This window comes from Acinonyx jubatus, chromosome C1 (genome assembly GCF_027475565.1).
Source record: "Acinonyx jubatus isolate Ajub_Pintada_27869175 chromosome C1, VMU_Ajub_asm_v1.0, whole genome shotgun sequence".
In the NCBI taxonomy this organism is placed as follows: domain Eukaryota; kingdom Metazoa; phylum Chordata; class Mammalia; order Carnivora; family Felidae; genus Acinonyx; species Acinonyx jubatus.
This window is the reverse complement of record NC_069381.1, coordinates 15,601,391-15,621,839: the sequence shown is the minus strand read 5'-3', so window position 1 is coordinate 15,621,839 and position 20,449 is coordinate 15,601,391. Positions and strand designations below refer to the sequence as shown.

The following is a 20,449-nucleotide window of genomic DNA, read 5'->3' as shown; positions in this document are numbered from 1 at the left end:
AAGTGTTCAATGTTAACGATTATGATTATTACCTTTATAGGGACTATCATTCCAATGAGGCAAGGAGCAGACTTGGAGAACCCTGTATACCCAATATCAGGTGCAATCCTGAGCCCAGTTCTCAGGCCAGATAATCAGGAATGGAAAGATCACCATCGCCAAGCTAGGCTGAAGCTCTGTGAAGGCAAGGAGCATGTCTGTGTTGTTTGCCACAAAATTCCTAAGACCTGGTCTGGTGCCTGTCACCTACCCAACACAATTAACCCTTGAACATGAGCGTTAGGGGCACCAACCCCCTGTGCAGTAAAACATCCGTGTATAATTTGTGACCCCCTCCCCAATTAGCAAATAGCCTCCTAAAGACTGGAAGCCTTACTGATAACATAAAACGGTCAATTCACTGTTAACATATTTATGTTGTGTGTATTATGTTAAAATAAATATGTTAACAATTGACATATTTGATATTATATGCACCGTATACTATATTCTTACAATAAAGTAAGCTAGAGAAAAAGAAATGTTATTTAAAAAAAAAAAACATAAGGAGGGGCACCTGGGTGGTTCAATCGGTCGAGCATCCCACTCTTAATTTCGGCTCAGGTCATGATCTCACAGTTCGTGAGATCGAGTCCTACGTCAGGCTCTGCGCTGACAGCGTGGAGCCTATTTGGGATTCTCTGTCTCCCTCTCTCTCTGCCCCTTCCCCTCTCTCTCTCTCTCTGTCAAAATAAATACATAAAAAAAAGTATCATCTTTAAAAAAAAGAAAATAAAATCTTAAGGAAAATACATTTCCTGTCTTTATCCCCCAAAAATCTGCATGTAAGTGGACCCATGCAATTTAAACCTGTCTTGTTCAAGGGCCAACTGGATTTACTGGATGAATGAATGAACGAACGAACGAACGAACGGCTCCACTGGACCAGGACACGGAGCTCTGTCTGTCGGAGCGTGTGGCAAGAGTGTCACAGGGCCCTTGAAGGCCTTCCTGCTGTGAGTTTCAGGGCCCAGAGGCATACTTTTCTCTCATAGCAACCCAGACCGGACTGCGTCCCATTCTATAGCTAAGAAGACGGAGACACAGAGATACAAAGCAGTTTGTCCAAAGTCACGCAGGTAACGAGTGAAGAAGCCCCCGGGTCAGCAGGACGCCCCTTCCTCCCCGCCGGACTCCATCTGCCCTCCTGGGCCCGGAGTCCAATTCTTCCCAGAGAAACAAGCTTGTTTCATTCTCTTCCTCACTGACCACAAAGACTCAGTTCTGTCCTCAGAAATGTTTGGAAAGTTTTATTTAAATGTCTTGTGTTCCCTTTTAACCAACACCAAAAAGAGAAAAAAAAAAAAATTTGCCGTTCCAAACAGGGGTGTCGCTTCAGAGAGGAGTGGGCGTGCGTGTTAAGAGCTGGGAAGTGTCCGGCCACCCTGGGGTTGGATGGCCAGGCCCAGTTTACTTCCTGGGAGCCCCTGGCGGCCTCGGAATGAGTGAGCAAACCCCCATCCTGCAGGGAAGGACTCGGTCTCCCCTGCGGGTAGGGACATGAGCATGATGGGGCCTGGTGGTTCCAAGAGGGGAGGGGAGTGGGAAGGTCAGATCCGGAATGTTCCATGGAAGCTTCGGGGCCTCCAGGCCTGGAGAAATATGTTTGCTAGAAAAATAAGATGCTTTGAGAATTTCAGCAGTCTGTGTTCTCTGCCTGCCCAAGAGAAACCTACTCTGTTGGCCAAAGGGGCAGCAGGGAGGGAGCAGAGGCCGGAGGCCAGGAATGGGTCTGGTGCCAGTGGAGGATTCCAGAGGGGAGCGAGGCGGGCAGCAGACTTTGGTTTCCTGGGTCCTCTTTCTGGCAGCTGTTGAGGCTGTGAAGGCCCCCCGCCTCCCCAGCCCTTGAGGTGTGGGCTCCCAGGTGGTGGGCAGTGCTGAGAGAGGGAGGCTGGCCATCTGTCATAGGCTAGTGGGTGCCTGGGCCGCGGGCCCTCAGAACAGGATGCCCAAGGAGGGCAGGGCCAGCAGGAGGAACAGGGGACCTGGTGAAGGGCCACCTGCCGAGCTGGCCGAGGCACAGTGGTCAAGGTTGGCACCGATGCAGGCCGCGTAAGCCATCACGTGGGGAATGTAGTTCTGCTCGTGGACGCCATGTAGCAGGTGCGCCATGGGACCCTTGGCGAAGACCGCCACGTCCTCCCCACCGTGGGTCTCATGGCGCAGGGGCACAGCAGACTGCGCCTGGTAGTTGTTGTGAGCTGTGGGCCAGAAGAAACACTTGCTGAGAGCCTGCCAGGGGACTGGCAGTCTGCAGCCACTTCCCCCCCGCTCTTTCAGGCTGGTTCACATGCCCTCGTTTCATAGAGGAGGAAACCGAGGCTCAGTGCCGGGAAGTCATTTTGTGTAAGGCCACGGGATTTGGGCCTGAGTCCGTTCTGACACAGAAGCCTGTACCCTCAACCCCCAGAAGAGAAAAATCAACCTCAGCTGGGCTGTTTCAATTAGAAGGGAACAGTCAACCCGGGAGAGCCTCCTACCATTGGCTGCACAGTTAGACCCCCATGGGCTACTGGGGCCATCATGAGCAAATGAATATTCAACAGGAGGGAACCAGATGAATACACTGAGAAGGCTCAGATTTTGGAACATTATATAGCCCATAAAGATGGCAGTGTAACACAGCAGGCACCTGCATGTGCCGGGCACTACACGAAGCTCCTCAGACCCAGTTAGTCCTTCAGACAACCTTGGGAGCTAGAATTCTTTTAAGGAGGAAAGGGAAGCTGGGGAAGACCATGTTGCATGCCCAAGGTCACAGAGCTGCTCGATCGTACAAGGGGGTTTGAACTGGGATTGCTCTGACTCAAGTCCTGGCTCTTAGGAGATCCCTGACCTTGGGGTCTCCTACAGGGAGCCTGCAGGGTTCCCAAGCCCATCCCCAAGGGGCACCGTGTCCCCTCCCAGCTCTGGACTTTGACAATCTCACCGTAGTCCACCATGGAGACGTTCTCTCGCTCACCACCTACTACCTTGTAGCCAGGCCCATTGCCATACAGGATGGAGGTGAAGGGCTTCTTATCTGTGTCACTCACCATGGGGGCCAGACCTGCACAGAAAGGCATTGGCCCCGGAGTCATGTTGGAGTCCCCAAGCCCCAGCCTGGCAACCCTCAAGTTCCCTTTGAACTACTCCATGGAGCCACCTTCTAAACCTGGCTTACTTCCAACTAACCACCCCTCGGTTTTCACTGTGCCCACATCCCCCTCATCTGGTATTCCACCTGTCCGTCTGTCCATCCACCCAGCCCTCACCAGTCCATCCATCCATCCTCTCATTCTTCTATCCACCCACGCATGCGCTTGACCCTACACCCCCCACCCATCCGTAACTTCTCTGTCCTACCCAATTCTCATGGATCCCACACGGGCCAGGCCCCGAGCTTGCTGGCTCTCCCACCCTGCGCCTGCTCCCAGATGGGCAGCCCTGGGAGTGCCCCGTGTCCACCCCAACAGCGGCCCACCTACCAAAGATAGAGTTGCCACGGGGGGTATACCCGCCGAAAGTGAAGACATGGGAGTGGTCTGCAGTGACGATGGTCAGTGTGTCTTCCACGGACGTCATGGCGCCTGCCCGTCCAATCGCCTGGTCCATTTCTACTGCCTCATGCAGCGCCTGCTTGGCCTTGCCTTCATGATGCCCGTGGTCAATCCTGCCTCCTTGAGACACCGAGGCAGAGGGCTCGGGTGAAGGGGACGGAAGATCGGTGCCCCCAGGCCCCACCACACTACTGCTGGATTAACCTTTCTCTGATGGGCCCCGTGTACCACGCCAGGCACTTTATGCGGCGTTCAACCTTTACGGCGGCTCAGAGAAGGTAGGCTGTAGACCAAGGGCTCATGCACAGAGAGAGCAAAGCCAGATCCACCTGACTGAAAACTTTGTGCTCTGTCTGTGACCCCATGGGGCTCTCAGGGCAGCATCTTCAGCGGCTTGAAGGAGTCTGAGACCTCAGACAGAGAAGGGAACCAGCAAGCCTGAGGTCCTACTTGAGTGCCAGGCACAACAAGCCGGTGTCTTATTTCCCCGTAACAACAATCCTGGGCAGAAATGGGCACAACCGGCCCCATTTACAGATGGAGCAAATGAGGCCTGGGGGCAGAAGTGACGCGACCAAGGTGGGAGTAGCGGGATTTGAATTCAGGCATGACTCTCATTCTCAGTGCCCGTAGCAAGCCTACATAAAGGCCTCTGAAGCCTGGATCCTGTGCCGCCTCTCCTATATGAGCGCAAGATGCTTGGCTTTGAGCCTGGCTTTAAAGGTCATGGCTCAGGGCTACATGACCTGAGGGGACCCCTCCTTGTCTCTAACAGGAGAAGGATGCCTGAGTGGACACTCCCAACTCTGAGGGTCCTGAGCCGGGGCGGCCTGGCCGCCCTCCCTTCCCACTGGCCTGAGCCTCACCACTCTGGCCTGGCAGGCTGGCAGGGTGGGTCCTCCCTTTGTTGTGGCTCTGGGAGCAGTCACAAAGAGAAATGCTCCCAGGGGAGCCTGTGCTCACCACCATTGGTTCCTGGCTGGGTCCTTGGCGTCAGAGGCCTGTTCAGGCCAGGCTGAGACCTGCCATGCTTAAGTGGGAACCCTGGGGTTTGGCGAGAAAGCGGCCAAGCCGGCTTGGCTGCCACTGGCCTCTGGAAGGCAGAGGGGCCTGAGTGTGTGTATATGTGTGGTGAGAGTATATGTGCAAGTGTGTGTGTGTGTGTGTGTGTGTGTGTACCTCTAGAGTTCAGTGAGGCAACATCAGGAACCACAGAAGACAATGGCTATTAGAACTTTGGAAGATTCCGGAAACTTTATCACTTCCTCACACTTCCTATTGTTATTGACTTAGCTATTGTGTAATCATAATAATGGTAATAATAGAAACACGGAAGATTTATTCTCTGCTGGGCCCTGTTCCAAGTACTTTATGTCTCTGAACGCAATGGATGCTAATAACACTTCGAAGACTATTTTTGGCCTCATTTTACAGAAATGTACAGGTAGAGGCCACAGCAGCAAAAAACACAAGCCCGACTCCAGTGCTTCCCATCAGCGCTGGGAAACCCTGTGAACGTTGGTACGCAGCACTGCCAATCCCCAAAGTTCTGGCTGTCCCAATCTGGGGGACCCGAGACATCCCAGGGCCTGCCCTGGGTCTCCTTTCAGGCACAGGACTCACGAATCTGACGCTGGCCCCACACGTGCCTAGGAACAGCAGATACGCACCATCCAGCTGAGGGCTCCCGCAGACTGATGGGCGTGTGTGGACGAGGACCCCGGGCCTGTTCCTTGAGCCCAGCCAGGCAGCCGCTCAGATGCAGGGGGGTCCATCAGGGCCTACTAATTTGTCTTTTGGAAGGAGTGAAGCTCAGGGGCCTCGGGGGAAGGCTCCTGGGAAGTCTTCTTGGACTAGTCAGCCTGACGGGCCATCCTCAGGCCCAAAGGAGAACGGCTTGCTGGGCTGGGGGCTTCAACACCTGCGTACCCCATCTTCCCCAAAAGGAATCTCCTTCTCCCCAAAAGTAGACAGCTGTCTACCCCATCCCCCAACTCCAGGAAGCTCCCCGGGAAGTGGCCCCGAGGCCAAACCTGGGGCCATACCTTCCACCAGCAAGAAGAAGCCTTTGGGGTTCTTGCTCAGGATCTTGATGGCAATCTCCACCATCTCAGAGAGTGACGGGTCAGTCGTGCTGTTCCTATTCAGCTCATACTGCATGTCCCCCGGCTCAAAGAGACCTGAGGGCACAGGACGATATGGATGGTGAGTTCTCATGACTCTGCAAGGAGGGCCCCGAAGGAGCCCGGGCTATCTCAGGGAACACAGGTTGGGCGCATACAGCTTGGGGTGAGAGCAAGCAGGGGGGCAGGGAGAAACTCCTGTGGGCCCAAATGTGCCCAGTGCTTTGAGAACATGCCTCCTTTTACCTTTGCAGCCACACTATGGGGAAGGGCTCACCAAAGTCCATTTTACAGAGAAGGAGACTGAGGCACCAGTGCTTAGTAGCTTGGTATCTTTGGCTGCTAAGTGGGAGATCTGGGACTTAAGCCCAGCCCCAAGCCTGAAGGCCTCCAGGCATGGCACCACAGCCCCCAGGCTGAGGGCATGGATTCAATGGGGGCAGATTGCGTGTGCACCTACACGTCATTTACAGGTCAGGTGTGAAGGGTATAGTGTCCTGTGTGGTAAAATGGTAGAAAGTTTGGCTCACGTCTTGGTTTCCTCACTTGTGAAATAAGACTGGTCCATTCTTTGACCATGTCACAAGATTCCACATGTACCGGGGTGGTATTTCTAGTCCTGGATGTTCTTTTAGAACACCTTACCCCTTCTGTGAGTGGGGGCACAGTCAAGCAAGAGCTCTAATGGACAGAATGCTCACCGTGTGCCACAGGCCGTCCTAAGTGCTTTGGAAGCACATAGGTGCCAGCCTCCAAGATGGCACCCAATAGTCCCCGTCTTCTGGAATTCACGCCCTTGTGTGTCCCCTCCCACACCAAGACTATCCTGTGTGTCCAACAGAATACTGCAGACATGATGGTATGTGACTTCCAGGCCAGGGCATAAAATATTACAGCCTTAGCCGTGCATACTCTTCTGAGGGAGGCCAGCTGCCATGTTATAAGGACACTTCAGCAACTCTATGGAGAGCTCCATGTGGCGAGGAACTGAAGCTTCCTGACAACAGCCTGCGCCAACTTGCGAACCTTAGGAGTGAGCCAATACGGAAGCCCCAGCCCCAGTCAAGCCTTCGGATGACTGCAACCTCATGGGAGACCCAGTGGAGACTGCAACCCATGGGAGCTGCTCCCAAATTCCTGACCCCAAGAAACCATGTGAAGTAATAATGTTAACTCGTATTTTAAACTGTTAAGTTTGGAGATCGTTTACTACACGGTAACAAGTAATTTATTTATTTATTTTTTAAATGTTTATTTTTGAGAGAGACAGACAGACAGACAGACAGAGCATGAGTGGAGGAGGGGCAGAGAGAGAGGGAGACACAGAATCCAAAACAGGCTCCAGGCTCTGAGCTGTCAGCACGGAGTCCGAGGCGGGGCTCGAACTCCAGAATGGCGAGATCATGATCTGAGCCAAAGTCGGTCGGTCGCTCAACCAACCAAGCCACCCAGTCGCCCCAACAAGTAATTTACACAGTGCATTGGCTCATGTGTACTCATGGCAGCCCTGAGGTAGGCCCCATCATTAGCTTCATTTTACATTATTCCTACTCTACAGAAGAGAAAACTGAAACGCTGAAAGGAGAAACCACCCGCTCAAGGTTGCAGAGCTCATATGTGGTAGAGTGGGATTTGAACCCAGCACTCTGGCTCTAAGATCCATGAGTGGGCCTGTTGTGCTGCATGGGAACATGTATAACTCTACACACCTGTGTGTGCTATAGGGTGTGTGCTGTGTGACCCAGGCAAGCAGAGGGCTGTGTGTGTGTGTGGTCTGTCTAGGGGATCCTCCCAGGTGCCCAGCTTTGAGCCCATAACCTCCAATGATACACCCAGGACCTAGAGGTGTGCTCTTTGGAAAAGGTTTGTAGGAAATTTTGCCACCACTCACTGGGCACAGCAGCCAGGTGGGAAAGGGGACCCAGGTGTCGGCGTGGTGGTGCTCAGGGCCTCATTCCACCTCACCAGGGCCCTGGCTCCCCACTCCCCGGGGGACATCCCCCAGTCAAGACCAGCAGAGACAACCCGGCTGGCTTCTGCCCTGGCCACACAGCAGGGCTGGCTCCAGGCCTCCTGCCCCAGCCGGGGTTTGGATTTACCTGGGCCCTGATGTTAATGAGATGAGTGGGATGCCACAGGTCCCTTCCCCTACCTGAGCGTTACTTTCCCTTTGTGCTCAACGGAACCGTTCACTTGGCACAGCCAGCAGATTTCAGGCCCAGTTCTATGAACCAGACCCCCTTCCTCACCTCTCCCAGGTCCTCGACCTGAGAGCAAAGGTCCCTAAGTAGAGGGAGGGCTGGGACCTTGGCCCCTCAGGTGCTGGACTCACAGCCCCAGCCCCAGGGCACCCAGCTGGGTGTCCCCTACTCCACACCCTCCACTTACCCAAGAGGTAGTCCACGCTGTAGGGGTCAAGGGTCAGGAGTTCGGTGCGGTTCCAGACATAGTGGGAGTGCTAGGAGGAAAGGCCAGCGTCAGCCACGTGGGAGCTGGGGGGTTGGGAGGACAGAGCCCAGTGGGTCTCAGGGACCGGGGCACATGTTTGTTTCCTTCAGTCATTTACTAACCCCTCCCTGAGGACCTCCCATCTCTGCCTTCAAGAAATGACATATAGGCAATTCTAATGCAAGGCAAGAGAATTCCGAGAGACCAGGGGGCACTGTGGGCCCAGAGGCAGGATCAGGGAGGGCCTCCTGGTGCAGGTGATGTCCTAATGGGGCCCTGGAGGACAAGAAGCCATCGATCAGCCTGGGGTCAGGGAGGAGAGTTTCAAATAGCAGGGAGGGATCATGGAGCCAAGAAGAGGAAGGTGCAGGTCACCAGGGGCCTTGAGCACCCACTGAGGGGTGTGGGCTGTGTGTGTTCTAGAAGCTATGGAGAGCTAAGGAGGAAGTAAAACCCTAGGTCTCCCCCAGCAACCTCATCTAAGAGGCTGATAAAGGAAGTGCTGCTTCCCCAGGACAGAGGCCGCAGGAAGAGGCTGGCTGACTTAACTGGAGATGTCACCACTCAGCACCAGAGCCAGGGGCTACAGTACCGCCAAGACTCAGCTGTGCATCCTCAGGACAGCCCCTTGCCTTCTCTGGGCAATGGCATTGGGACCTGTGGTTTTGGAGCCTCAGTGACTGTTAGGGAAGGAGGGCGGGAAGGCTGAGGAAGTGGGGTTCCCCACCCCCGCTTTGCTGAGCTGGTTCTCCTGTGTGACCTCATTCAAGTCTCACGTCAGCCCTACGAGGGAGATACTTATTCCCATTTTGCAGACAAGGATACTGAGTCACAGATGACAGAGCCACTGGGAGTCTGACTTCAGCATCCACTGTTCAGGCATGATTTTCGAGGTATGTATGGCCTACCTGGGAACCCACAGGGACACCCTGTCCGTTGACTGGTGTGGGTCCTGTCTCTCCCTCTTGGAGTCTAGATTGAGCTCCAGGGTTAAGCACCTGCCCAGGCCAGAAGGACTAAATCCTAGCCCCATGTCCCGCACAAAGAAACTGAGGCTGGGAGGGGCAGTGTCTCTCTGGCTTGGGCCAGGGAAGGGGCTCGGCCCGGCCAGAGCTGACTCAGAGGAACAGAAAAGGTTCAAAGCGGCTCAGTCCCGCCCTCATCTACCCTGTGGGGGCCATCCCCAGGCCCCTGCCTCCACCTCACTCTTGGCCCAGCCCCATCCCACAAGGCCTCCCTGGGGGCCAGTCCTGGAACCCTCAGAAACCCAACCCCAGAGTGACATCAAAGTGGCTCCCAGGCTGCTCCCCACTGTCTTCAGCCCTGACCACAGTCATTTCCAGACCCCAGCTGCCCCAGGCCCAGCGGCTGCCAGAACCACTCCAGGGAGCCAGCGCTCAGGCCCTTCCAATGCTCCAGCCTCCCGTCCCCAGCACGTGCCCTCACCAGGGCCAAAGCCAACTCAAGATGGACGGCTTCCACCTCCCACCGTGGCTCGCACCCTCCCCTTCCTGCCACCTCCTCCTCTACTCCTCCTCCTCCTCAAGGCTTCTCAGCCCCTCCCTGTGGTCCGTCCCCTCTGGGTTCCCGTAGGTCCTGGGCTTCCAGCCATCCAAGCACACAGAGATCCACATTCCTTTGACCATCTGATTCATCCCTTGGAATTCATGCCCGGTGAGGGGTCCCACACACAGTAGGGGCTCAAGTGGCCTCAATGTCCATGCAGGTGACTCTCTGGCCCCCTCTCTTCACTGCCTAGTTCTCCTGGGTGCCCTCCTCTGAAGGGAGGGATTAATTGAGCATGTATTATGTGCCATTCATGTATCTGTTAGATCATCGGAGCCCCTCAAGGTAAGAATTATGACCCCCCACTTACAGAGGAAGAAACAAACTGAGATTCAGAGAGAGGTTCCCCAGAGCCCCATTCCTGCAGCCACCTGGCCCCTCAATGGGTTACCTTGTGTCTCGGTTTGAAGCTTTTCCAGACGTCAACGAGGTTCAGGCCGTCCAGCCTCGTGCCCCTGGCCTTCTCGTCCATCTCATACTCCACATCAGTTCTATTCTTGGGGAACATGTACTTCCGGCCACCCCCCATGATCACCTAAAGGGGACAGGAAACATCAGTACCCCAGGGTTCCAAGCCTCAAGAGCTGGGCTCCTAAAGACACCGGGAATAGTGTGAATGCTTCTCCAGCTTAGAGAGTCTTTTTTTATTTTTTTATTTTTTATTTTTTTACATTTATTTATTTTTGATAGAGACAGAGCACAAGTGGGGGAGGGGCAGAGAGAAAAAGGAGGCACAGAATCCGAAGCAGGCTCCAGGCTCCAAGATGTCAGCACAGAGCCCGATGCGGGGCTCGAACCCACAAACTGTGAGATCATGACCCGAGCCGAAGTCGGACGCTTAACCGACGGAGTCTCCCAGGTGCCCCTCCAGCTTGGAGAGTCTTGGTTCCAGTCCACACTGCCTGCCCTGAGCCTCTGCTTTTCCGAGCGGGGAGATAAAATCATGAGTCTATTGAGACCATGGTTTGGGGCTTCTGGGTGAAATACTAGAGGTACTGGTAACTTCTCCTACTTGGTTTTCCAGAAGCCTGACTCAGCTCCCACTTGCATAAGAAAACATGTCTACAGAGGACTAACTGCATGTCAGGTACTAAACACTCCAGGTACATTTTTTTTTTTAAACTTTTTAAAATGTTTATTTTTGAGAGAGAGAGAGACACAGAGTGAGCGGGGGAGGGGCAGAGAAAGAGGGAGACACAGAATCGGAAGCAAGGCTCCAGGTTCCGAGCTGTCAGCACAGAGCCCGACGCGGGCTCAAACCCATGAACCGTGAGATCATGATCCGAGCCAAAGTCGGACGCTTAACCAACTGAGCCACTCAGGTGCCCCTTCAGATACATTATCTTAATCCACTTCATACCAAGGCTGCAGGGGAACCTGTGTCCCCATTTTCCAACTAAAGAAAGGGGAACAGAAATGTGATCTTTCTCCCCCCTAAGGCCACACAGTAAGGGACACGGCCAGGATTTGATCATGAGGCTTCCCTGACCCCAGCACTGGGACCCTGGTGCATCTGCAGGGCCGAGGACAGGGCCTCCAAGAGCCTCCTCTCCCCTGTGGGAGACAGAATGCCACAGGCGAGAGGCCTCTGCCAGGGAGGTCTCGGGACAGCCCAGCTGGAAGCCTGGGCAAACAGTGGCCAGTGCTCACGTCTGTGTAGTCCCCGCCAGGCTAATTTTACTCACCATGGCTGGCGTGCGCGGGCGGACGGACGCGGGACTGTTTGTTTTCCTTGGGAGTCCATGTTTGAAGTCCTGACTATTTTTAAAATGGGGCCAAGAACACAACAGCCGCCGCCTGCGGTGACCGCCACACCGGTGTCCTCCTGTCACCGCGGGCGCCAGGCCAGGCCGCCGCCCCTCGACACCTTGGGAGAGCAGAACCCGGCCATGGCTGGCCTCAGCTCCACTGTCCCAGGCCTGGCATTTCCTAGTACTGTTCTCGCCCTTCCGCTTCATTCCCTCCTCAGAACCCAGGGGTCCGGGCCGACGGTGGAGGTGGGGATGGCACCCGCGGCCACCCTGGGTCACGGGGAGCTGGAAAGGGCATGGGCTTGGAAGTCCAACTTCGGTTTGACTCTGACTCTATTGCTTACTGACCAAGGGCTGGTCACTTCACCTCTCTGAGCCTCGGTTTCCTTATCTGTAAAATGGAAGTAACAACCACCCACGGGATTGCTAAGGAAGGAAATGCAGTGATGCGATATAGTCCCAGCACCCGGGTGCAGCCCCAGTGGGCAGTGTTCTCGTTACCAGAAGTAGTGGATATCAGAGTATTTCCAGAGAGGCGAGTTCCTCACTGCCAGCCCCAGCCAGGAGCTCTGGGGGCAGGGCAGGCTGCGAGGGGAAGGAGAGGGGACCCCGGGTCACCGGCCCCGGCTCCCCACCCCTGTTCCCACAGAACCTGACCCCTTGGCATTTTCAGAGTGGAAAATGAAGCCCCCAATCTTCTTGCCTGGAGCCTCATCATTTCCAGCCCCAGCAGGGACTTCACACGCTCATTAAACTCCCAAATAACAGACTTGCTGTTTGGCTTTGGGGTTTGGGTTTGTGTCTTTCTTTCTTTCTTTCCTTTTTTTTTTTTTAGCAAAAGATATTTATTTTCAGGGCGGACACCAGGAGTTGTGTTTCATGTGCAGCCGGGGGGCTGGGGGGCTTTGGGAAGGTTGAGATGCAGGAGCGGACGGGAGGGAAAAGGGCGAGAGGAGAGAGGAAGGAGGGCAGTCTTCACCCTGGCCCACCTCTTCACTCATGCCCCAGCTGACTCCCCGGCGGCCTGAGGACCCCCCGTCCACCCTCACCCCACGGAGAACTCTTCCCTAAGCTCCTGTCCCCCTCTCCGGCTGTTCCTGGCACATCTCCCCAGGAGCAGCCCCGTAATTACACCCTGCACTTGTACAACAAATGTTCTCACATCCATGACCTCATCTCGGCCTCCAGCGGCTCCGGGAGGGGGCAGGTGGGGCTCTCTATTCCTGTTGTACAGGTGGGGAAACTGAGGCTCAGGAAGGAGAAGCAGCTTGCCCCAGGATGCGCGTCAGGTGGAGGCAAAACCAGGACAGAGGCTCAGATACAGATACAGGCTCACGAGGAGGGATCAACGGGACTGTTGGTCCTGAAATGGGGTGCTCAACCCACCGCCTGGGAAAAGGAAGTCATGGGTGGGTAGCCTTGGAGGCTGGGGGGAAGCATTGCATGGGGGACAGAGGCAGGTCTGGGAGCCAGTGCAAACTGGCTGGTGTCTGGTGGTGGTAGAAGCAGGTGAGGTGTAGGTGGGACCCGGGGGCTTTCTTTGAGCCTCGCCGAAACCCCATTTTAGGTTCAGGGAGCTAAAGTCCCCTCGCCCCCTCACCAGACCCCAGCAGTGGGGTAACAAGAGCCTAAAAAAAGAACAGCTGGACATTCTCATGTAAGAACAGAGTAGGGACCCCTCTGAGCACCACGTGGGCAGTATCTGGGCTGTAGGTGTGCACCTGCACGCCTAAGCCTGCTCAGTCTGCCGAAGCTATGTTGCAGGGCAGGGGTATGTGGCTCATGCATAAGGCTACCACTTTCTGAGCCCTCACTAGGTGTCAGGACTTACTCAACTCTGAGGGATTATTTTATTTGGATCTCTCAATGGGCTTACAAGTTAGGTACATTTTACAAACGGGCCATAAAAGGAATGGGTATAGAGGTTAAGTAACTGAACCAGGGTCACACAGCTAGCAAGGATTTGAAGCCAGGGAGTTTAAAAACGAGAGCTTGTGCTAACCATGGCCCATACCACCCTTTCTCTGGGTTTGCTAGTTGAGTGCGTGGGACACGTGCCTGTCAGTGCACGTGTGAGTGTGCAGGGCAGGTACTCCCCTCAGATGGCCACTGTGTCACCCCTACTTCCCCGTGTGGGGGTGGGGGGCTGGTGGTGCAGCGCCAGATTCCAATTTACAGAATAATCCCTGGGCGCCTGATTCTTGGGGTGTGGTGGTATAGCCACATCAGGGTTTATCCCTCGGCCCCACCGCGGAGAAAGCTTCCAGCGCTTCCCTGCCCCAACCGCAAATCCCCTAATGGGCTGGGAGCCTCCCAGGTGTGTGGGGAGCCAGGCCCAGCTGCTTTTCCTGAGCCAGCAGAGGCCTGAGGCTCAAGGCCCGAGGCCCACCGGAGGCCCGGCCTCACAAGCCCGCCCGTGCCCGATTGAGCTGCACCCCCACACTCGCCTCGATGTCCCTGACGTTGTGCATGAGCTGGTAGGCGATGTCCTTGCAGCCCTGACTCAGGGCCTCCGGGGGCATCTCGTTGTCTGAGTACCAGTCGCGGTCAGCAGAGTGGGCGTAGGCGGCACTGGGGGTGGCGTGGTTCACTCTCGTGGTGGTCACAATGCCCACAGATTTGCCTGGGGTGTGGGAGAGGACAGTTGGCTTTGTCTGGGAATGGGGGTGTCCCAGCTGCCTTCTCCCTCCCTCTCCTGACTAAAGACTGGCTTCCCGTCAGTTCAACAGACTGCCTGGGCCTCAGTCTCCCCACCAGTACTGAAGGAAGGGGTTGGTAGAGGGAGTGGTGGCTTCTGAATATCTGGGCAGCACAGCTCAGACACTCTGCCTCTGTGGCCCTCCCCTTCTTGAGAGCTCTCAAGCTGTGAGCACCTGAGCCAGAATCCTCCCCTCCATCACACACCCCACGGACCCTGCCTGGGTCCCCTGCAAGAACACAGGGGCTCTCCTAGGGGCCCTCAGGTGGTGTGGCTCTGTCACTTTCCCAGTCAGCCTCATACTCTGACCCCAGAGTTCCTGGGACACGGGCCAGGGCCTCCCCTGCTTCCAGGGAGAAGAAGGGAGAAGTAGACACTGAACTCCCACCGGGCTACGTCCCTTACCTTTTCCTCACACCAGATGTATGAGGGGGCAAGGTTTTCATGCTCGTTTTATAGTCAAATAAATAGACTCAGGGAAATGAGCCGGGACCAGAACCACAGCTGAGTAACCCCCTAAGCCACTAGCCCACCCTGTCATGGAAGGGGTCCCATGAATATCTCACAGATGCCCAGACATCAAAGCTGGAAGATCCCTGGAGAGCATCTTTCTCTGCCCTCTCCCCATTATACAGTGGGGCAGACTGAGACCCAAATATAGCTGGGCCCCATTCCCTGCCACTACCCCCACTCACCAGAGTCCTTGGCCCAGCGCAGGATGGAGGTGACTTCGTTCCCCTGAGTTGTGTTGCACTGGGTTCGCTGGGTGGCTGCGCTCACCCCCACGGTGCCCTCGTTGGCCTTGACCCCACATAAGTAGGCCGTGGCGGTGCCTGCACTGTCCGGGACCTGAGCGTTTGTGTTGTATGTCTGCAGGTGGGAAAGGAGGGGCAGGAGTCGGCCGGGCCTTGCTGGTGGCCTTCACATCACCCCCACTCACACCGTGGGGGCTGGGGCATGATGGAGACAGAGGCCTCCTATGGCCTTGGCTGAGCCCTGCTACCTGCAGAGGTCCCCCAGAGCCACAGCATCACCTGGCTGCCAGCTTCCTGCCCCCACTCCCTGTGCCCTGGCAGCCAGGGCAGCAGGAAGGGGTGAATACAACCCTCCAACATGCAGAGGAGTGGGGGCTGGTCACTCAGGCCTCCCTCAGGGCCTGGGGCTATGGGAACCAGCAACGGGGAGGGGGAAGCAAGTAAGTCCCTGAGCGGCAGGGAGGGGGGTAAGGAGGGGGCGACAGGGCTGCTGAGTTCTTGAAAAAGCGAGGTGAGGGAGGCTGGGTAAAAGGAAGGAAAAGGGAAGAGAAGCAAGATCTAGAACGGAGGAAATGGGGAAGAGCCCCCCTCCCCCGTTCAGACTTCTAGCTGAGACCCTGAAACTATTTGCCCGTCTTCCTTCCCACCAGCCTGAGAGCCACGGAGAACATTCCAGGCCCTGCCATTCCCCCAGCAGTGAGCCCTGGGCCTGACCCAGAGGGTCCAGAGGATCAGTATCACAGAGCACCACCAGCACCAACCCCTACGACCCCAGCAGCAAGAGCCGTAGGGAGAAATCTAATTCACTTCCGGAGGCGCCTGGGGAGACAACGAACACAACGGATCCGGCGCGGAAGCATATAAACTGCGCGATCCCGTCCACAGCAAGGACAAAAGCAGAGCAGCTCGTCTGCGGTGTCGGAAGCCAGTGGGCGTCGGGTGGGGGGTGGAACGAGGGACTGGAGGAGAGCTGGGGGACTCTCGGCGGCTGTCACGTTCAGTGTCGCAGCCTGGACGCTGGTCATACGGACACGTGCGGTTTATACGCTGGCGCACGCACGCTCTCCTCTGTGCGCTTCATACTTCAATTGATTTTTAAATCAATGACTAAAACCCTCAAAATAAAGTCTCGGGAAGCAGCTGCTGCCATGCCCATTTCACAGGGGGGCCCCCGCGGAGACCCCAGGAGGGCTGACCGCCTAGCCCGCAGGCTGGATTCCCCTGCCCTTCCTCAGTGCTGCGGGCTTGGGGCCGGAGCTCACCTTGGACAGGGCCACGTAAGGGAACTTGTCCATCTCCAGCCTGGTCTCCTCCCCGGGATTGTGGTGGAGCTGACCCTTGAGGATGCGGGCGGCCGTCACCGTGGAAACACCCATCCCTGCGGCAGGGGAAGGGGGCGCCTCAGTCTCTCGGGCTCCCCGCCTCTCCATCTCGGGCACCTATAGAATTCTAGTTTTGCCCGGCCTGGCTGGGCAGTGGGCACTGGAGCAAGGCTCTGTAAATGTGACCAGGAGGCCCCTTTCTCCCTTCCCTCCCCAGACCCTCAGGGACCGCCTGGCAGAGCAGACCTCTTGGGTCCACAGCCTGGACCCCCATCCCCTTTAAACATGCCTCCCAGGGCCCCAGCCTCTTCAACACAGCCTGGCTCCCCAGGCCCTTCCCTAGGTGCCCCCACCCAGCCCTCTCCTTCGGGCCCCCAGGCCTCACCATCTCCCAGGAACATGATGACATTCTTAGCCACGTTGGTGTTGAGCTTCTGAAGCCTTAGGGCATTTTTCAGGGTCTGTTGAGCTTGGTCCCTCCAGTACTTGGGGTCTTTCTCTTTCTCTATATAGACAGAGAGGCAGAGTTATCCGGCAGGGATGGGGGGCAGCTTCCCATCCCCAGACATTACAGACCCCCAACTTCTCGTGCCTGAGGGCAGGACTGCCTGGACTTGGGGGAGGAAGCAGCAGCCGTCAGTCTCAGACGGCTACCAGGTGGCTTGTCGACAGTTGCCAGGCCAACCCTCCAAACAAGCCTGTGGACGCTGGGCCTTCTCCCCATGTCTCAGACTGAAGAAACCGAGGCCCAGAGATGCCAGCCAACTTGCCCAAGGCCACACAGCTCTGGATCCACTCTCCAAAACCCATGCTGTTTCCTTCCACCCAGTAGAGACATTCTGCTAAGGCAGCAAATGAATTAACTGTGCAAGCACAATCGGGAGGGTAATGTTTAATCTGTCCGAGAGAACTACTTTCACCTGAAGGAGTCCCCAGATGTATCCAGCCATCAATGATCAACTCTGCTTGGCTTAATCATTAAAGTCAGCAGAAACCTGAGTTACCAACAGCATCGATAGCAGTACTGGAAAGCAGGACTTGCCTTTTGTTTAATGAATCAAATTTAAAGTAGCCACGCACAATCTTATTCCTGTTAGGATAAATTAGCAAAGAGCCTGTTCTGTGTCCCTAACCTTGAGAAACACTGGGAACCAGGAATGCTCTTCTCCCCGCCCCCGTCCCCGCCCCCCATGTAGTCCAGAAAGAACGCAACTGTAGTGCCCAACAGACTTCAGTGGAAACCACAACTACGCCAAGTATCCCCGTGTGGCCAGGTCACCTCCCTGAATCTCCGTTTCCTTCCCTGTCAGATGTGGTTCTTTGTCTATTCCTCCCAGGGTCACGAGGAGGGCTGGATTCGAGAAATTGACTTCCTGACCCACAGGAGATCAACATTCCCCGCCCCCACCACCAGTAATTCCAGGCCATAACTGGAATCCCCCCACCCTTTATTTTTCTTTTTAAGTTTATTTTTGTTTATTTTGAGAGAGAGGTAGAGAGCAAGCAGAAGGAGGGGCAGAAAGAGAGGGAGGCAGAATCCCAAGTAGGCTCCGTGCTGTCAGTGCAGAGCCCGACATAGGGCTCAATCTCAGGAACCATGTGATCGTGACCTGAGCCAAAGCCAAGAGTCTGAGGCTTAACTGACTGAGCCACCCAGATGCCCCCTGGAATCCATTTCTCTTGCAAGCAGAGGCCCAGGAGCCAAGCCCACCTCCTCACCATGGCAGCCTCCAATGCTGCCACTCTTCCGAAGGTATCTGCTGAGCTCACCAATTTCAGACCCCACAGGCGGAGTCCCCAGCTGGAGTCTGGAGAGCCTCGGCCCTTCTATCTAGCTGTATACCTTTAGGCAAGTTCTCTCCATTTGAGTTTCTGCCCCCCAGGAAAACGGGAGTGCATAGACAGTTTTAGGACTGAGATGACGTCTCAACAAATGCCTGAGCCAGTGGTTTTGATCAGGGATCCCACTGGCTCAGTGCTGGTTCCCATCTCCTTCCTGCCTCCCTCCACGCATACCACAGTGGCAAGGCTTTGGTCAAGGAGCTTCTTCGGCCATTTGGGTGCCATCTGGGTGGTGATGAACTTCTTGCCGTCTCGATTTTCCTATAACCAGGCCCTCCCTCCCCCTTCCCCAACAGCTTGGCAGACCCCCAGGGGCTGGACTGGCATCAGCCTCCCTGCACTTATTCCTTCGTCTTGACTCAAGCTCTGATCCCAGTTTGCCAGTTTTCCCACTGTGGTTGGTCCCTGGGGACTGAGAGACTGTTCAGTCTTTTTCACCAGAGCCACCCTAGGGCCTGAACCTGAGAAGGGTTTAGTGGATGTCAAACTAACTTCATTGTCAGGGGACTGACTTGAGCAATCATGGCTTTGGACAACCAAGTATCAAAAGGCCATTGTTTTTGGAGAACATTAAATGACATGCACAAATGCTCAGAATATAATGCCACATGAAAAGTACTTGTCAATGTGTACTGTATAATTCCATTCACATGAAGTTTAAAACGGGCAGAACTCATCTACGGTGGCAGGAGTGAGCCTGTGTCATTTTGGCTTGGGGGTAGGGTTGCTTGGGGAGCACACAGGAAGGCCCTTAAGTGTCCCAAGACTGGAAATGTTCTGTCTTAATCTGGGTGGTGGTTACAAGGACATACAATACGTAAAAACTCATCAAGCTATGCGTTTTAAATTGGTGCACTTTACTTTAAGCTATACTTAACTTAAAAAAGAGCGAGAGGACAAGCTAATGCCATCACACACCCAATGGAATGTCTAAAAAGGAACAAATACAAAAGATTGAATTGCTGAATATTTGAAGAGTTTTCATTTCGTTGCTTTTTCATCTTTTCACTTTTCATCCATCTGTTTCATGCACCTTTCACCCAGGTGGGCTATGAGTGCTGAGAAAGCAGGGACTTGGTCCTAGAGCCACCGCTGGTCCCCAAGGATACACACCGAAAGGCATCATGGGACCACAGAGGGGGTGATGGCCTGGGGATCCAGCAGCTCAGGTTCTATCCCTAGCCCTGACTCTCTCCCCGAGGAAGGCCAGTCCCTTCCCTGAACCCTAATTTCCTCATCTGTTGAAAATATTTTTGGGGTGCCTGGGTGGCTCAGTTGGTTAAGCGTCCAACTTTGGCTCAGGTCATGATCTCATGGTTCGTGAGTTTGAGCCCCACGTCGGGCTCTGTGCTGACAGCTCAGAGCCTGGAGCCTGCTTTGGATTCTGTGTCTCCCTCTCTGCCCCTCCCCCGCTCCCTCTCTCTCTCTCTCTCTCTCTCTCTCTCAAAAATAAATAAACATTTAAAAAAAAGAAGAAAATATTCTTCCTAAGAGAACCCACTCCCTGCCTGACACTGACTATACTGTGTGATTCTTTTTTTTTTTTAATTTTTTTATTTTTGAGAGAGATAGAGACAGAATTCAAGTGGGTTGGGGCAGAGAGAGAGAGAGGCACAGAATCCGAAGCAGGCTCCAGGCTCTGAGCTGTCAGCACAGAGCCTGACGTGGGGCCCAAACTCACGAGCTGTGAGATCACGACCTGAGCTGAAGTCGGCCGCTCAACTGACTGAGCCACCCAGGTGCCCCAATACTGTGTGATTCTTATAACAGATGTAAGGAGGAGGAATTACTGTCTCCACCCGGCAGATGGAGAAACTAAGATTCTGGGAGGGCAACCAGGGACTTCTACTCACATAGTGGACTGAGCCAAGATGGGCTCCCTTCTTCCACTTGGGGCTGCTGCTGAGTGGCCCTGGGGTGTCCGCCCAGATACAGGTCTAGGTTGGTAACGTGCATATGTTACCTTGGAACTACGGAAGGGATGGGGAAAGAAGGCCAGTCTTTGGAAACGTGGATAACACTCCAGATCTGAGCCCGGTCTAAGTGGGGGTCCAAATTTATAGTGTAAGAACTCAAAACTGAGGAATTAACTTGTCTAGAAAAAACTTGTCCAGAATCAGTTGAAGAATCAAACACAACACTGCACCATAGAAACACTTCTAGGTTAGTCTCCAATAACCAACAAAAAATGAAATTATCAAATTCACCAGCAAAAATTACCAACCACAAGGAAACATATCACCATGAGGGAGAGTTAAATAGACAAAACCAACAGGAGACTTAGCCTCTCAAGACTTGGAATAGTTTATGCCCCAATTAAGGAAGAGAAGGATAATATAAAGAGAAAAAGAGTGGCCCGTCCAACA

At 54.8% G+C, this 20,449-nt stretch overlaps 1 protein-coding gene across 4 annotated transcripts in view; it reads right to left on the bottom strand.

Annotated features, from left to right (window-relative positions):
- Nucleotides 1-1,274: 1,274 nt before the first annotated feature.
- Nucleotides 1,275-20,449, bottom strand: part of ALPL (alkaline phosphatase, biomineralization associated) — a 66,081-nt gene continuing 46,906 nt past the window's right edge. For all 4 annotated transcript variants that reach the window (XM_053208489.1, XM_027060169.2, XM_015086391.3 and 1 more), the window contains exons 3-12: nucleotides 16,627-16,746; nucleotides 16,182-16,297; nucleotides 14,860-15,034; nucleotides 13,914-14,089; nucleotides 10,107-10,250; nucleotides 8,090-8,159; nucleotides 5,624-5,758; nucleotides 3,507-3,698; nucleotides 2,969-3,088; nucleotides 1,275-2,240 (exon numbers count right to left, since the gene is read on the bottom strand). In XM_053208489.1, the coding sequence (XP_053064464.1) occupies nucleotides 1,975-2,240; nucleotides 2,969-3,088; nucleotides 3,507-3,698; nucleotides 5,624-5,758; nucleotides 8,090-8,159; nucleotides 10,107-10,250; nucleotides 13,914-14,089; nucleotides 14,860-15,034; nucleotides 16,182-16,297; nucleotides 16,627-16,746 (1,514 nt within the window). In that variant the 3' untranslated portion in view covers nucleotides 1,275-1,974. The remainder of the gene's footprint in view (nucleotides 2,241-2,968; nucleotides 3,089-3,506; nucleotides 3,699-5,623; nucleotides 5,759-8,089; nucleotides 8,160-10,106; nucleotides 10,251-13,913; nucleotides 14,090-14,859; nucleotides 15,035-16,181; nucleotides 16,298-16,626; nucleotides 16,747-20,449) is intronic.